Source organism: Megalops cyprinoides, chromosome 5 (assembly GCF_013368585.1).
Source record: "Megalops cyprinoides isolate fMegCyp1 chromosome 5, fMegCyp1.pri, whole genome shotgun sequence".
Taxonomy (NCBI): Eukaryota; Metazoa; Chordata; class Actinopteri; order Elopiformes; family Megalopidae; genus Megalops; species Megalops cyprinoides.
In genome coordinates this window covers 33,596,036-33,613,593 of record NC_050587.1, presented here as the reverse complement: position 1 = coordinate 33,613,593, position 17,558 = coordinate 33,596,036, and the positions used below count along the sequence as shown (strand labels likewise).

At 42.7% G+C, this 17,558-nt stretch overlaps 1 protein-coding gene across 1 annotated transcript in view; it reads left to right on the top strand.

The window, feature by feature from the left end:
* Positions 1-17,558, top strand: part of auh (AU RNA binding protein/enoyl-CoA hydratase) — a 33,578-nt gene that overhangs the window by 3,905 nt on the left and 12,115 nt on the right. Inside the window, exons 5-6 of the mRNA XM_036528841.1 lie at positions 1,072-1,164; positions 2,761-2,817. Of these exons, the coding sequence (XP_036384734.1) occupies positions 1,072-1,164; positions 2,761-2,817 (150 nt within the window). The remainder of the gene's footprint in view (positions 1-1,071; positions 1,165-2,760; positions 2,818-17,558) is intronic.

Genomic DNA, 17,558 nt, shown 5'->3' with positions numbered 1-17,558 from the left:
ATGGCGGATGAACCTGCAAGCATTTGCTGTTGAGTTTCCAGCATTAGCAGTGTAAGGCCCTATTTTCCCGTATGATATGAGGAGATAAGTAAAGCCCCATTGGACAGGCTCTTGGAGTCTTATGTGCAGTAGGCTGCAGGGTTTTAAATGTGTTCGAGTAATAATATAACAATAATGGTATGCTGGTATTCAGTTTGAAATTTCTGCCCCAGTGAGAGCGGTATGGCTGCTTTTTGGCTTATTACAGTGATAGGCTGTAATAAAATTGTGAGGACATGAGTTATAGATGTCTCAAAATTACATTCCTGTATTTAATATGGCATTTTAGTTTTAAACCTTTTATAACCTTTTTAAACCTATTATATATTTGTGCCAAGAATCTGTCCTGATGTGATTCATCTTCTTGTCTTTTGTTTACACCTGCCAAAGTGCCTCTCTGCCAGTCTCCTTTCTCTTTTATTTATTAGTGTTTTATGACAAACAAGTTCTGTCAGATTCTATCCTAGCACTCAAAAGAAACAAATATAAATATTGTGCACCGATCAAAAACACACAGTAGATGACATCTTTCTCCGCTATGACACTGACACAAGCTGGACTTACATATTAGCTGGTTCAGGTGGCTGCTTTTTGGTGAATTTTGCAGAGTAAAACAATGAAAATTGATAATGCAAAAAGGAAGGACTCTACTCTGTCTCAGTAGCATGTCTTATGCTATTTGGATGCAGTGCCACATATGCAAATGTTTGAAAACATTCTTTGCATATGAAACATTAGAATTCAGTTTTTTGTTTTGTTTTGTTTTTTTTTTACGGAATAGATATGGTGACACATATAAATATAGATGTTTTATAACAGGTCTGTGCAGTGTTTGGGAAGAGAGCTGTCATACAGTGAAAGTCTGTCATGGAAAATGAATTTTCTCTTGTGTCTTGTGTCAAAATGTCTCCATTTTGACTTGAGCCCTCGCATGATGAGGAAAGGTTTGCTGACAGACCCTGCATAGGGCTGAGATGGTTTTGACAGTCTTCAGTGTTAACCGTGAGAGAACGCGTTCCTCTCTGTTCGAAGGTAACCTTCCCATGCCGACGATCGCCGCCATCGATGGGGCAGCCCTGGGAGGCGGGCTGGAGATGGCCTTGGCCTGTGACATCAGAGTGGCAGGTAAAGGCAGGTGCTTTGCATGTCACAGCAAAACCATTTGTAGTATGAATGAGTTTTTGAGGGTAGAGCACACGTTAAAGATGTACACACAGCAGGCAAATCGGATTTAATCACATAAAAGCATGAATAAAACTTATTTTTAATGAAGAAAATGACACCCATCCTTATGTTAGAGCGATAACCTGTATTCCTTATGTGAGTACAGGTGTGGAATGAACAGCCTTTAGTGTTTGTATTTGTGTGTTTTTATGATGGGGGTGGCCATGAGTTTCAGGCAAGAGCGAAATACTGTATTGACGAAGTTGGTACGGCATTCTCCACAGACTTGGATGCGTGTGACGAATGTGCTAGGTTTCTCAATGAAATGAGTCACTCTTTCGCTCACATACAGATTTGGTTGTGAATCAACAGCCCCTCTGGTCTGTGAAGGAGCAGATGTCTGTGTTTGTGTTTATTTCTCACCCCTCACTCACAAGTTTTTGACTCAGGAATCTGTTCGCAGTTTTCACCATATTTTCTGGCTCTTGGTGACTGAGGTGACATTCCCAGCACTCTCACACACGCCACCGATGCTATTAAAAACGTGCTTCAAGGCGACGCACAAAACGTCAAGCTATTTTAGGTGCCTTTCACTGCAGAGAGGAACAGGGAAAAAAACGCTTTATTATTTTTAATTCTTTGTTGTGTGTACATTTATGGCAGCATTTTTGTGTGTTTGTCTGATCAGTACTAAAACCTGTCATATTCCTGATTTAGCCTGGACCTTGGTTCTCACAAAATCACAAATGAAGCATTGCACCTGAACATGCATCTCTTTTTATGCGAAGACTACTCTTTTACAGAGACAAACTGAAGAGGATTTGTCCATCATGGCAATGTGTCAGAAAACATACTTGAAACATAAAAAAGATTAATGAAAAAAAAAAAGGTGATTTGTTTGACATCCAAATATAGCCTGTCACAAGTACAGATTCAGCTGCATAATCATTGAGTGTTGGATTTGTTGGATTAAAAAAAGACATGTTTTATGTCACTTCAAGTGCATAAAATTATCTTGACATCCTGTGAATTTTTGTGAATATTAAAGATTAACAGTGTCAAGTAGTTAAAACCTTCATGAAGTGGGTTTTAGCTGATGATTTCTAAGGGCGTTGCCATGGTTTCTGAGAAATCACAGCAGCCAGGTTTTTTGACAAAGTCGTGAAAGGAGACATAACGTTAAAAATACCTACACAGCGTCAGTTCTCTGCATACCTGTATGTGAACTGTGTGCAGCTGAAGTTATGTAGTGGTATTTTTATTATCTGTTGGTGGTCATAAACTGCTTTTTGCTAAATACATAATGATTAATACGTAATGTTGGTGAAAGGTTGTCTTCAACTCATTCATTTATGCCTTCATTCATTTATTTTCTTGTTTTGATTTGAACAAAGCTATTTCTTGTTTGCCTTGTGTTCTGTACGTAGTGTTAAATAAATAAAATAAAGTTCCTCTGTCATGAAATCTGCTCAGAATTGTGAGGTTATGTAAAAGTTTTGGTCTGGTTTGTGTTAAGTGGCATGTCTTCAATGCCCTGATTTGTGCTTGTTCTTACAGCTGCATCTGCGAAAATGGGACTGGTTGAAACCAAATTAGCGATCATTCCTGGTGCAGGTAAGACATATCTGATACCAGTGCTTGAAAACAAAATGTATTGTTCTACTGTGACACCTGAACTTTCATTTATAAATCTTAACTTTGATCTCCATTACATTAGGTTGCTTAGCAGATGCTCTTTATGCAGAGTGACTTGCATAGCATGCAATTTTTACATACTGTCCATTTATACATATGGATATTTGCCAAGGCAATTCAAGTGATGTGCCTTGCCTAAGGGTAAAACAGCAGTGAGCTACTGGGACTGGAAAAAGAAACATTTGACTAATGACCCCTGGTCTAAACATGCGGATAGTTTTAATGTTATTCTGTTGCTCTGTACAGTGTCAGTAGTATTAAAATGTGCATATTCTCATTTGTTTGTGACAAAATATTTGCCACAAGTTTGCACAGTTACCAATGAATGGGCATGTATACAGCTGGAGGTCACTGCACACTACAAAAGCTATATCTTTTTATTTCTGTTCTGTAGAAAGTAATATTTCTGTGCTATTCTGAAACATTTTTGTATACAAACATTTGAACTAGCACCCCTGAATGCTTTGTTTCGTAATCATTTTAAGTTGTAGTTGTGGATTTTTTGGCAATAATGTCCTTGTGGGGGCCGGGATCAGCTCAGTTGGCAAGACCTTTTGGTTTGAGAACAGGCTGAGCCCCACAGCATAGGTTCACCACCTGCCATTTCATTTGAGTGACTGGGATCCCACGGCAACAAATTGGTTTCGTTCTGTCAGGGATAGGGAAGGGTAGCTCGGCTGGCAGAGTAAAAGCAATCATAAAAATGAGGTATATTGGCACCTCGATCTTAGCATGATGTTATGACTTCTGATCTCTCAGATCATGATCTATCTTTAACAGACTGTGTTTGAGCAACATCTTGTCAAGTTTTCCATTGCTGCCATACAAGACATTTTGCGGTGTACTCTGCTGACTGTAGCCTTTGAAATTCAGACTGTAGGCCTTGCTCTTGATAAGCAGGTAGTATCAGTTCTTTTCTCTGTGCTTCTCTCTTCATTTGCACCAAGTTTGATGTTCAGCAGGTCAGGTTACACCATGTGCTTGTGCCCCATCAAGTCTCTGACTAATGAGGTGATGCACTGTTTGTGCAACAGTTATGAATACCACCGGTGTAATGCAGTCAGTCATGACTGTTCTGTTAATCAATAATTCATCAATATCCAAATAGTCATTATATTTAATCAGTTTACTTAATTTTTCTAAAAACATACAGTATCACTCAAAAGTTTGGACATACTTTTCTTTCTTTATTTTTTACTATTTTTCACATTTTAGAATGGTAGTAAAGATATATATAAAACTATGAAATAACTCAAATGGAATCATGCAGGGACCCAAAAAGTGTTATATCTTATAAATCTTATATTTTAGATTCCTCAAAATAGCCAAAAATATTTTTTTAAATTAAAATTTTTTTGGAAAGAAATTCATACATAGGCATCAACTTCACAATTTATATTTGTCTAAGAAACAAATTTCAAGCATTTGAGCACAGGTCTTTAGCTCAAAATGTCTTTGAATGCATGTTTCCCATTATCTTAATCAGGAGTGTCCAATTTTTTGACTGGTACTGTACATAAATAGATAACGATACATTTTTTGATGTTCAGTACATCAGTGCTCGACCGTCCTGTTAACATTTCACATAGAGGCTAATTGGAGCGGCTGCTCTGTGAACACTCATTAGGAATTGAGAGATGAAACCCAAGGGTGGATGTTTGGTTGAATGTTATTAGCTCATCTTGTCACAGATGTCTGCTTAATTTGTTCCTTACGTCCATCAAAGTGGTTTTCAGACACTATCAGAAAACTCCTAATGAACACCTACCAATATATGTGTGAGAACTATGGTGTGAAGCCGCTAGACATAATAAATGGCCTATCTGTAGCTATAGTATTTTGTAGCTCTGCGGGAACTGTTCAGAACAAAATCCCCCTTAACCACCTGCTTCTGATCTCATTTCGAGAGACCATTCAAGGTACTGGGTGAAGATGGTGTCTGTAGTGCTCTATGGTGTTCTGAACAGGGATCTGTAGAGTATATGTTAAATATGGATGCACTTACTCACACATTCCATCCAGCACCTCTGTGTCATATCTGTCTGGGTTACTTAATCAATATTCATTTCCTGTGCATATCCAATATTGCGTATGCATCCCTTGTCATATGGCCGTGTAATGGAGAGAAGATATCCTGCTCTATTTGTGTTTGTCTCCCAGGAACAGGTGATCTCAGCTCATAACTCTCTTTGTCATGGTACAGTGAAGTTTGGCTTTTCTCAGCCTGCTCCGTCTGGGTATCCGGTTCCCTCAGAGATCTGGGGGTTGGGGAGGGGGTAAATAGGTCAGTGCATTCCTGTCTGAGCTTTGCTGATGTGATTGTTGAGCCACATCCAAAGAATTTAATGAAATAAGATTACTGCACTCATTACCTCAGTCTAAATATAAAGGCAGCGCTCAAGCTACCAGCAGAGACCTTTCTGTTTTGCTGGCCGCATCTTCAGGAGGGAGAGAACAGCCAACGTAAAGAGGCACTATTCAGGGAAAAAACTTGACTTATTAGGCCATATGGGACTCTCTTTTACCACAAGTAATCTATCTACATGACAGTGTTTGCTCCAGGTGGATAACTCATAGTATGTGTGTGTATGTGCGTGTTTGTCTCTGTGTGTTTATGTGTGTGTGTGTGTGTGTGTGTGTGTTTTGTCGGTCTGTGATATTGGTGATATCATATTCCTAATAACCACTAGGGCAGAAGTGTAAATCATGTGAATGGAGCTTAAAGTAGTCTGAGCCAGGCTGTGCTGAAGTGAAACGGCACCGTGTTTACGGCGGATCTGTGCCATCATGAAGTCCCACAGAGCAAAAACCCAATCGCTCTTGTCCCGTCTGACGTTCGGACGACTGACCAGTAATCCTCCGTCGATACCCGGCACCCACCCTCATTCACAGTCGGTGAAGAAGTTTTGTGGTGCTGGATGTTTCAGCCTTTTCTCCCGATTTCCTGTGGTTTAGGACATTGTGTGAGCCGTTATTCATTCCCACTGACGTCAGCGCTTTGCATCCGTCCCTACGTGTCAGAGCGTGAGCGGGGTTCAGGTGACCTTTGGTTTCCCTCTCGCACATGCAGCTCTAGGAAGTTCTTCGCTCCTGACGTTTCCCTTCGAGCGCCCTGTTCTGCTGATTCCCGCTTAGGAGATGGATGGTTACACTGCACGTTGAAAGCCTCAACTGCATTAATCAATGACAAATACAGTTATATACGGGCTATGACGCCAGTACTTGTGAAATAAATTCAGCATCTACGGGTTTGCAATAAAATAAATGGTAACCCTCATACATTTTTGGAACTCTTTAATGCAGCACAAATGTTATGCTTTACAGATGCATTACATTTTGTTTGCATATTTTTTAATCATAAATGGTTTTTTGAGAAGACTTACTAGATTCGGGGCTGGTAGTCTATCGGAATAAGCTGGCACAGGTGTCAGGTGTACCTGTACCTTGAAGTCTGTTTATAGCTCTAATCACAACAGAAACCAGGGTATTTGTCCGCTTTCGGGATTTCACTGTAACCCATTTTTATGACAAAAGTAGAGCAGTTATCATTTAGAAAACCAAGGAGCGTGGTCCTTTCGGTCAGTGTGCGAGCGTTCTATTTAAAGTGTTGTTTGCGGAAGACAAGCCAGAGGAGGGGACTTGATTCGAGTGGTGGGGGGGGGGGGGGGTGGTACTCAGCCTGTTGTTGTCAGTTTCTCTCCTGCATGAAAATAGGTCACCGGATCCCTGGCTCCCGTCCAGGCCTTTGAGATTTATTCAGAGTGCCTTGGCCACTGGAAGCAGGGTTCCACGACATCAGCAAAAGACATTATTCCTTTCTGCGAGGCATGCGGTCTGGCACCCTGGATCAAATTCAGTCTCTGACCTGTTACTTAGACACCATACACGCTGCGAACAGTCTGTGCATGATGTTGACTGCTCCTTCGCCCTCTGTTGAGGTCAGACCTTTTCATCTCTGCAGGAATAAAGACCAAGGCACGTCCTCTGGGTTTTTCCCAGGAAAGAGTGGCATTTTTTTTTTTATTTTGACTATCAGAAGTCAAAAATTCACTTATCAGGGCAGTGTAGTCCAGCAGAGCGACTCTTAGAGTCCCAGAGAATACACAGAAGGTGTTGGATGAAGTGAATTTTCTTTTTTTTTATTTGGGGGGGGGGGGGGCTCCCAAGTGGCTCCCAAGTGGCTCCCAAGTGGCTCCCAAGTGGCTCCCAAGTGGCTCAGTCAGCAAGGCCTTTGTCCTGAGTGCAGACTGAGCCCTACGAATCTGGCCCTGTCTTCCGCCAAGGACAGGGGGTGGGTAGGGGCTCCTCGTCTCGCCACTCTCAGACGCAGCGTTCAGAGGACATCAAGTGGAGTAGCGCCTGTCCTCCAGCTGCCTCCCGCATTACTGCGCCGTGCGCTCTGTCGCTCCGCAGTCTCTGCTCACGCCTGGGAGGCAGGCAGAAGCGCAGTCATCGGCAGCATGCAAGTGTGTTGCAGGATTGCATTCCTCTCGCTTCAGCTGTCCTGTGTGAGTGCACAGAGTCTTGTGGTGAGACAAGCCTAGTGGACAATCGTTGATTCCAAACAGGATTCCATAAGGGGGGTGGGGGTGGAAGCGTTAAAAAAAAACATGTCTGGGACTGATGCCCTTGTCCTGAAACAGTAATGCTTCGCCAGATTGGGTTTGGGGGGGGCCCTCCCACTCACAGAGTTTGAAGGATCATCTGGGAATCGTCCTTTAAGCCGGGAACTGTTCAGACAGTGCATGTAGGTTATAGTGGATGTCTCACGCTCTTGTGAAACGATAATGCCTGTGTTCAGTCAAATAAAAGAAGCCAATTTAGCCATCAGTTTGGGTAATACAGCATTTTAATTATTATGGACAGCACTTAAGACCACTCTCCTTTGAAATCCTTTTTTAATGGAGAGTGAAAAATCCGAAGGACAGGCCATGTCTAGGCAGTGGATGAAAATGAGAGAAGCTTTTAGAGAAAAAAGATAAAGAGTTTCCATACAATGTTTTTGATTGATGCTGCTATATGTGTTTTCAAGGTTAACGTATAAGTAAGCTTTGGAGCAATGCTGAATGAGTGTTGGGCTGTATGTGCAGTTCAATAGAACTGGACAAGTAGCCGGTTAAGACGCAGATGTGCTGTGTGGTATTGATTGGCATATTGCGTCATCTTCATGGATACAAAAAACTCAGATGTATGTGGAAATGGTCGAAAGTGTAGAGGACCAAAATGGATTCAAGTACTGGGCAAAGGTGTCTGCTGTAATGGTGTAGTAATCAAAGACTCAAGGCCCAATTCTGAAAGTTATTGAAACTGGTGAGGTACTAATATGTCAGCCTGTGACATTGTCATTTACTACCCCCAGACAAGAACTACACACACAACAGGCAACTGTCATTTATTTTTCTTGCATTTCATATCATTTAATGATCTCACATATCAGCTGTAATTTGAAAAGGCAGTCAGAGAAAAATGACCAGCACAATATTTCAGTACTGGAGTTGGCAACCTGTAGCTGGAGCTTCACAACCCTGCATGTCCTTTAGAAGTCTAAACCGCAACATACTAAACACCTTGGGAAGATGGCCACCCATGTTAATGGGGCCTAGCAGCTGGTCCAATTAAGCAATTTATATTCAGGATGGGGTGGAAACAGGAAACATCTCTAACACTCTAGGGTCAAGGGTTACTCAGTGCCAGCTCCGGCCTCCCTGGTACAGAGAGGGAACTCTCTGGCTTCTCTCCTATTACATTTACATTTATTCATTTGGCAGATGCTTTTATCCAAAGCGACTTACGAATGAGGTCCTCTTACTTTACCACCACGACCAATCTCTCCCATCATTTCATGTTAGTCGTCCGCCCTCTACAACCGCGGCACACGCAGATAAGACGCCGCTTATTTTGCGTGATTCATTTCCCCACAGCACGGAGAGAGAGACAGAGTGAGAGACACAAACGCCATGAACCACGCGGCTGCGGGAGCAACTGTTTGTTTATTATGCCGATCCAGCAGAGGAGTGGCCTGTGTTTACTTACCGCGCTTATAGCCTTTGCCCTAGGCCACGGTGGCTAAACACGTCCTGCCAGTAAGCAGCTACCACCCTTTACTGCGGTGCCAAAGGTTTCACGTTTTGCGCAACTCAGGGTTTGATGGTTACTGAAATGAACAACAACAAAAAAAAAATGTTGGGCATGTGACAAAAATAGTAACGGTTGCTTAATGTTGTCAGATTAGGACAGAAGTGCGTTGAGGCTGGATTGGATGTGGGCTTTGGTATTGATTCTCATCAAGGCTGTCGTTTTAAGTGCATGCATGGCTGCTTCTCCACTACACGGCTAATTAGGTGTAGATCCTACAGATCGATGAGTTTAAGGTTTTTAATCTCATTTGCAGTGGGTTTAGGTATAACGTAAGAGGTATTTATAGGTCGGTGTCTGATGTAGCTTCTGGCTAGATGACGTGTTGCCTTGCAACTACACTATAAGAATAGGAATGTGTGTCATTTGAAACATGAGTCTCACTCACAGGTTATTCCAAGAGAACTAGCGTAAGGGACGAAGGTTTATAAAAAGGTTACTGTCCACTACAAAAAGGAAATGAAACTTGAAAAGTTTGTGAAAATGAAAGGTCTCTTTGGCTGAGGTTTCCCAACCCTGGCACTCCCCCCTGCCTGTCTCCTGGCTGCCCGCTTGCCCGTTCCAGTAAGCCGCACCCAGCCATATTGCTTCTGCCTGGGCTGGCGGCGGCAGCATCAGGGACACAGTATTCACATCCCTGACTGACCTATGAGAAAGGACATCGCCATTTCGCCTGAAGGATCACAGGTGACATCTGAGAGCTGTGCAGGAAGCGGCCCGGGTCCCAGCGGGACCTCCGCTTTTGTGACCGCGTCAGTCTGTGACTGGGGGTAGGGTGGGGGGGGGGGAACAGTGCGAGACACAAGGGCGGTCTGAGTGTTATCGGAAGTGCTGGCTCTCTCAGGTCCTGACAGCCCTGGGGTTTCGAGGGCCGGGTTTCACCCGATGCTGTTGAATAATGCAGTTTTCCCATTCGCCCTGGGGTCTGACGAATTGATGTGCATCTGCCACTGGAGCCACCAAGAATGTAAATATAATTTCAAAAAGAAAATGATAGTGGGTGCATGCTTGCCCTGTGGTTATGGTATTTCTCTAATCAATCATAACAGTAATTTATTTGTTTTCCTCCTGTAATTACTAATTAATGACTGAAGGATTTTGGTCATTTCAGGACTTTTAATTAATTCCATCACTTGGCTGTTAAATGTCGCTGTAAACTCACTCACTCTTAAGTCACCATTCTCAAATTGAAAAGGTAAATAAATAAAGTTAAATTGCCTTCTTAATATTGCTCATTATTGCTTTTGGAATGATCAAGCTTAATGTGTTTATGGTGCTTACAATCTACAAACAGTATCTGGAAAAATGGACTGATTGGGGTGGGGGGATGGGGGTGTGGACAGAGCTTGTTGCAGGGAGGCAGCTGGTGGTTCTGATCCAGTTGCCGTGACAACAGTAATGTGCCACCCAGACCCATAATGTTGATCAGAGTCACAGATCACTGAAAACTTTTCAGTTTCCCTTCTTCTTTGACCTCCAGATCTACCACCAAGGTTGGCAGTCAGAGAGCTTACTGATGCAATGCAAATTGCCATCACATGAAAGAAGTGCAAATAACCATTAATCCTCCCTCTAAGCAAGCGATAAAAAATGTGAAAGAAAAAAAAAAACAAAAACAAAAAGCATTTGTTTTGTCCAGTCAGCTTGAACACATCAGACGGCTTTTTGGTGCGGTGGGGGGGCTTCTGGAAGGAGTGTTCCTGCCGATTGATTGAGGGGTCACGTGTGGATATGATGCCTGTGATTAGGCTGCAGGCTGTTTGTTCAGGGGGAAGAGTTCATTTGCGGACCCATCACTGCACCTTCGAAAATCACGGACTTATATGCAAATTCGGAGGATTAGGAATGTTTAAAAATGAGCAGGCTGTGTCAGAATTAAACCAACAAGGCTCTGCGAGGCTGGAAGCGCTGTAAGACTATTATGTAGCGTGAAGGACTGTTCTCTCCCTTCTTCAGGTCACTCTTCACTGTACAGATGGTTCTGGAACAAGTGAATCTGTGCCAGGTGTCTCGTGCCCCAGGGTTGAATGCATTGTAGTAATGCAATGTATTGTGGAAATGAGCTGGAGGAACACATGGATTTTCAGCATACCCCCTTCTCTCTCTGTGTTTGAAGTGAAGAACACAATGATGAATGGCATCATACTGATACACACACACACACACACACACACACGCACGTATTTTGCGTATTTTATTGGATTGTTTTATGTGAGCTGCAGTCCTAGTTCCAAGACAAGGATCTGGCTGTTTTGATTATTTGGTGGCCGTTGAGGACACCGCTGCAGAAACGCTTGGCAGAAATGAACCGTTGTTGTGAAATGCCTCACTGCGTCTGCGTCTGGCCGAGTTTCCTTAAGGGGTTTCTTTTTTCTTTAGTAAACTGATGCATATGCAGATGGAAACAAATTCAATTTGCAAATGCCTTTTTTTGCAAGGGTCTTGGTGAGGAACCATTTTGAAAACGTTTCATCCAACCTGTGGTGGGGTGACTGTTGGACTGCACTCTGCATCAGAAGGGTCACGGGTTTGAATCCTTGGTGGGAGGTTGTGGTTTACAGCCTAAAGCAAGATACCGTATTACCATTTCTGCAGAAAAAGATCAAAATGCAATCAAATGCATTGGTTACTGACCATTTATGGTTTTCAGTGCCTTCCACAAGGGCATCTGCTAAGCACAAAGATAAAAATAATGCAGTTTTAATCTGTAGAAATCATGGTTAAGGTCAAGCTAAGACATCAGTTTGCGTGAAGTAATTCAGTTTTATTATCAGTATGCGTTACATTTATGGCCTTATTCTTGCGAAAAAGCTTGCTTATCGTCCTGTCTCATTTGAAAAATAGGAACCAATTCATCGTTCAGTAAAGTTATTTCCTTCGGTTATTATCTTCTGAGATTGTACTGAAACTACATTTTCAGGCTCTGTCATTTGAGGTCCATTTTCAGTCCACAGTACCATAAGGCAGGGCATTAAAAAAAGAGCCAGAACACTTTCAGGTGAGCACTGTTTATGCTGTCACTGCCAGTGCTGCCGTACACAACTGACGCACAAGAGTCAAAGACGGGCCCCGTAATGTCCGCTTATAGGGGATCTGGTCATTCGTAGTGAAGCGTCAGTGCTTAAGGATGCTGGCGGTGTGCGGCCCCGGTGGAGAGAGACAGACGGTGTTTTTCAGAAACCCAACTGCGGCTGCAGAAATGTGAGAGCGCGGTGCTGACGGGGGAGAGCGTAACCAGGCGCTGGCAATGTGTTTGCTGATTGCGCGATCAGGAGCCGCTCATTAATTCATGCCCCAGCACAAGCAGCATCAATGAGTCAGTCTCATTATGATACGAGCCCTTTAAAACTGAATGAACTCTCCACCGCTGCTCTAGGGCTCTCGTTTCAGTGTTTTACATTTTCCCGGCCCACTTTCACCGAAACGCTTCACGTGCCTCTCAGGAGTTGACGGCGCTGTTGCTGTCTCACTGTGTCATTGTATTGTCATTATCATCATAGTCGGGGGCCCTCAAAGACGCTCCCACGGGCAGTTTTGTGTCTGCGAGAGAGGCGTCTGTCGTGCCCGTGAAGCATGTTCCAAAATAGGCCGCTCGGCTAAATTTGCCCATTGAGATGTAACTGCTAAAACATCACCGTCAACATTTCTCGCAAGACTTTATGTTTAACGTGTCTAATATAGGCCTACCTTTTCGTGCTGTGTAAAAACACGTTGCACTGAGGGTAGGGGTGGGTATGCTGCCGGCGGTGGTTTTCTCGTCTCGTTGCTCTCAGGCACCCCATGACTCATCGGGCGCCTGGAGGATGCTTGGGAGACATCAGTGAGGCCGCACCCGTTCTCCATTTGCCGCTTAGCTCATTGTGGCGCTCTGGGCGACTTGCGATGTGAAAAATAGGCATTGTCGGCTTGTGAGCGTATCAGAGGATTGCATTCACTGCTCTCCAGCTCTCCTGCATCAGTACAGTGGTTGTCATGGTGAGACGAGCATAACTTATCCAATTGGCAGCTCCAAAAATAGGGGTGATAAAGGGGGGAAAAAAAACATAAAAACATGTTTAATATATCCTTCCCCTTCATCTGTACAAATGTGTATTTGCCATAGCTAAACTAGAGCACTGGATCATTCATGGCATATTGCGTGCCCCACATCCCACACCCTGTGTCTTAGATGTGTGTTCGTAGGTGAATTCTGTTGAGGACCACTGATCTAATTGCTGATGTTGGTGCTGCTAAACCACAGCAGCTTTGGCATCATGGAAAGAGTGCACATAATCTGCCACATTTCCCATGTGGTGAATTTGCAGGTAATCATGGCTGCCCGCTGACTTCTCACCAAAGTGGCCAAACTGCTGATCTTTGACTTCTGTGCTAGAGGGAAAATCTGCAGAAAAAGATGCAGACTTAATTGGCTCGTTTAATCAGAATTTTGATCTAATATAACTGACAAGAATCTCAGTGGGCCCAAGGCAATAAGCCGTTTTATATCATTTCACACAAGTCCTCATACAAGTTCTTTCAACATGCTTATAATGATTTGCCTTTTCATTTTGTCTTTGTAATCAAATGCTGTTTGTGTGTAATAACATTACTGCAACCTTTGAGTATAGTCCCAGTATAAATTCAGCACACAAGTAAGCTGTTTGCTGTGGTCCTTTGGCTCACTTTTGCCAAAGTGTAGCCCCCCCCTCGGGAACTTTCCAATACACTAATAAAAGAATGGCGCAAGCCTGACAGGTGTGTGCCAGTTAATAAGGCAACAGGCTGAGCTCTCTTAATGTCATAACCCACATTAGATGACAGGCGTTGCGCTGTCCGTAACAGGGATATTAATGGATTTTGTCTTACCTCGCTAGCTGTTGTAGCGAAATTAATGGGTTTAGCAGATGCTTGGCAACACTCTCGTAGAACACATCCCTGCGCGTGTTTGGTTTACTTCTGCATTTTCGTGTAGGGAGAGGTGCGCAAACTCGTTAATAAGATAAGACTGGTGGTTACTCTGCAGGGTGATAACACAAGCTCGTGTTTTTGGTTCTTTTATTTCCTTGTTTATAGTGGATAACATGTTCAGATGCCAATACTGCGCAAAACAGCCGAGGCAAACCTGCTGAAAGCACACATTCTAACCAGCACAGTTTTTTTTTTAAATATATTTTTGGCATATAGCTTATCTACCAAACATGAAAACAAAGACATGGTTACAGCTAAATAAATCGCTAAATGATTGTGCCTCCGTGTTTACAAAGCGTTATCGGTGTATATTTTATGTAACAGCAAACGGCGTACTGCTGACAAAAGAATTCTGATGAAGTCCTTGCAGTGCTGTGGTTTCTTTGGATATCCTGTGTGTCATTCTTGCAACAACCCTTTGCCCTATCCAGGGTTATCGTGTAACAGAACTTAGGGATGGTGATGAAGAGTGTGTGGTTTGCAGCTGTTTGTTAGTCCCCCCCCCCACCCTTTTTTTGTTTTGAGAACTCAAAATCATGAGGAAAAAAAAAATGCTTTCACATACTGTTGCGTTAGCAGCCTGCCCTCCAGATCTCCAGATGATAACAAAACAAGCTGTCACACCGCCCTGTAGAGGAAGCTTGGCTAAAAATCATGTGCTGTTAGTGTGATAGCTTTTTCTTTTTTTTGGTACATTAACTTTTTAGCGATAACTCTTAACCGCAGTGACTTGCTTTGGTTACAGTTACAGAAATATATATTCCGTAACACTTTGGCATAGTTAGATGTTTAATGGTGACAGAGTCTGAGCGCCGCCCACAAGGGTTTGGCACCAGTATCCCGGGATTCGAACCCACAACCTTGTCAGCAGCTAGCTCCACGCAGCCATTGAGTTTTTAACACTGTCCGCAGTGCCAGATGCACGCTGGCACGTTTACTTTGTGCCTTTGTTCCTGAACGTGGTCTGACATAGGCTGCCCTTGTTTGAGCGCTTGTGTAACTTTACTCAACACAATAGTCAGATGCTGTACGAACAAAGGCCAAGAAGGCCTCGGTCGCACATTTGAAGTCGGCCTTCCAGTATGGCTTCACAGGAAGAGGCTGACGTTTTCTAAGAGGCGAAACATGACTCATTGTTTAAGTTGGAACAAAGAGTCAAATGAATCAAGTGTTGAGTAACAGAATGGTTGGGTGAGGTCATACATCCCTCTTCGGGGAGTATAAGTACAGTTTTGTATGCGTTTAGAATAGATAGAAGTGTGGCATACAGCCTAGGGAAATGTAAAGGTTTACTTCTTGAAAAGAATAGTGGGGTTTTTTTTTTTACCCTTCAGTAAGGTACTTAACCACAATTGCCTCATCAAAAAAAGTCTGCAGTTATTCAGTCAGTCATAAATTCATAATGCAGCTGTTGAGTAGACTAGATCAGGGAGTCAGCAAAGAAAATAAGTAATGCAATGTTTATAATCATGTGTGGATTTGTTATACACACTCAAGGAAAAATGGAACATTTGTAACATAGTGTTTGAGGTATTAACAACTGTAATACTTTAATTTCTAAGGTGCAGTTTTTCACGGTGTGCTTGTCTTGTATCTTCATCTCCACTGAAAGGCCATTTTTTAAACAAGTTTTGTTCTCCATTTAACAATAAACATTTCGGGGAGAGATTTTTTTTTTTGTTTAGATATTTCAACGCTAGCCATGTTTGTTGAGTCAGTCTGAGTAAACCAAGGTGGAGGCAGAGACAACGAAAACCAAAGTTTACAAGGGCCTGCCAAACATGCTTTTCTTCCCACTTTAAATGTTGTGTGTCACCCTACATTTTCAAAGTGCTCTAAAATAAATGTCATCTCTGCGGGACGCTGCGGTGTTCCACTGACCCACTTCAGGTCTGTCTCACGTGCCCTCGTGAGAGTGTGCGCTCAGCCTAGATCCTTCAGAAGGGCTACTTCACGGCATAAATACAAGCTTTCAGGTTTTGTTAACTAGCTTTTAGCGCCAGGTATCCAGTATCATTTTATGTGTTCTGTTTTAATAACACCAGAGAAACAGTTCTATGTTTGTAAAAGGAGTCAGCAAGTAGCCTAGTCTCACACCTGTTTGCACAAGAGAGCAGTCTATTTAACACATTTCCTCTTTGTGCTGAAAGGGAATCCTCACAGAAGGTCTCAGTGTGGTTCCCAAGCTTAAACAGTTAGTACCCTTATTCCAACCTTCTTTCGTGTCTCGATTCGAAAGTGGTATTCTGGAATTAAAGTGCATGCTCAGTGCAAGCCCATTTCACAAAGACAAAGCCTGCATTGCACTTCTGTAGATCCATAGATCTTTATACTACCTGGATGGGGTGAGGGCAAGCACAGAGCATGAGAATAGCTCATCCAGACAATTTAAGTATGCCTAACTCAGCCTGTCAAACTTTGTCTTTGGGTGACATAGACACATTGAGGGTTTTTTTTTAATGTTTTTTTTTTTTTTTTTTGCATAATAAATGACCTAATTGCCTAAATGATTCTAATGAAAATCAGTACAAGTGAAGACATTTAAGTTATTTTGTTGACATACAAAACTTTGCTCCTCTTCGTTCAACTCTTTGTTGAACTTTGTTCAACGGCACATGTTGGTCAGTGACTCCATCATTTTGTCACCAAATGACAAGATTGCTAAAAGTTGGCGGTGATCACAAAGAGGGCACTTCCATGAAAAGTCAATGATGAGGCAGATGTAAATCAGGTGGCCCTTCTTTGTTTTGATCGTACTTTGCTTGGGTAAATCTCTGGCAGCCAGAAGAGAGCGTGACAAAAGCCACTGCTAAGTACCTGAACTCCCCAAGGGAGCAATGGAAAACTGCGAAACCATCTGCTTTTTAGACACGTGTTTTCATCTCAGGAAATGAGTAGAGTGTTGCCTGGCAATCACATAAGCCATTCAAAGCTATATATAAGTTAAAGCTTTAGGATTGTAGTACCTCAATTAACCTGTTGTTTACGTGGGACCAGTGCCTTCAAGAAATCGGTTTTTCACTCAGAGAAAAGTATTCTGGGTCACCCTCGGTTGGTATACAGAATCTTGCTGTATTTCTGTTCAAGGTCATCTGACTTTTCTTAAAATTAGGTTTGTGGGGTGTGTTTTTTCAGGGTGGTTGCTCAAAGGCGGCGTTCCCTATTATTCAGCAGGTACTGATGCGAAAATGACTGCAATGAATTTTGTTTGATAGTTTAAGAATCATAAAAACTATCAGGACAGGTCTGCAAAAAGCACCTTGGGCCCACAAAGTGGACCCTGTGGAAAGTAGGACCATGGAAGTGGCACGTGCCACTTTGTTCAAACACTCTTCATAACCATGGTGACCAATTTTCATACAGTGGAAAACAAACCAGGAAAAAAGATAGAGAAAACTCAATTATTCAATTATTAAATTGGATAACTGCAAATGTCGTCAACAGCAGGGTCAACAGAAATGGGTCAGAAAGAAAGAGGTCAGAGTGTAAACAAATACAGGTTGAATGGGGCCTAGAAATAGCCTGGCACAGTAGGGCCCTGTTGCCTAGCAATGAGCAATGGTAATTCAAGCTCTTAA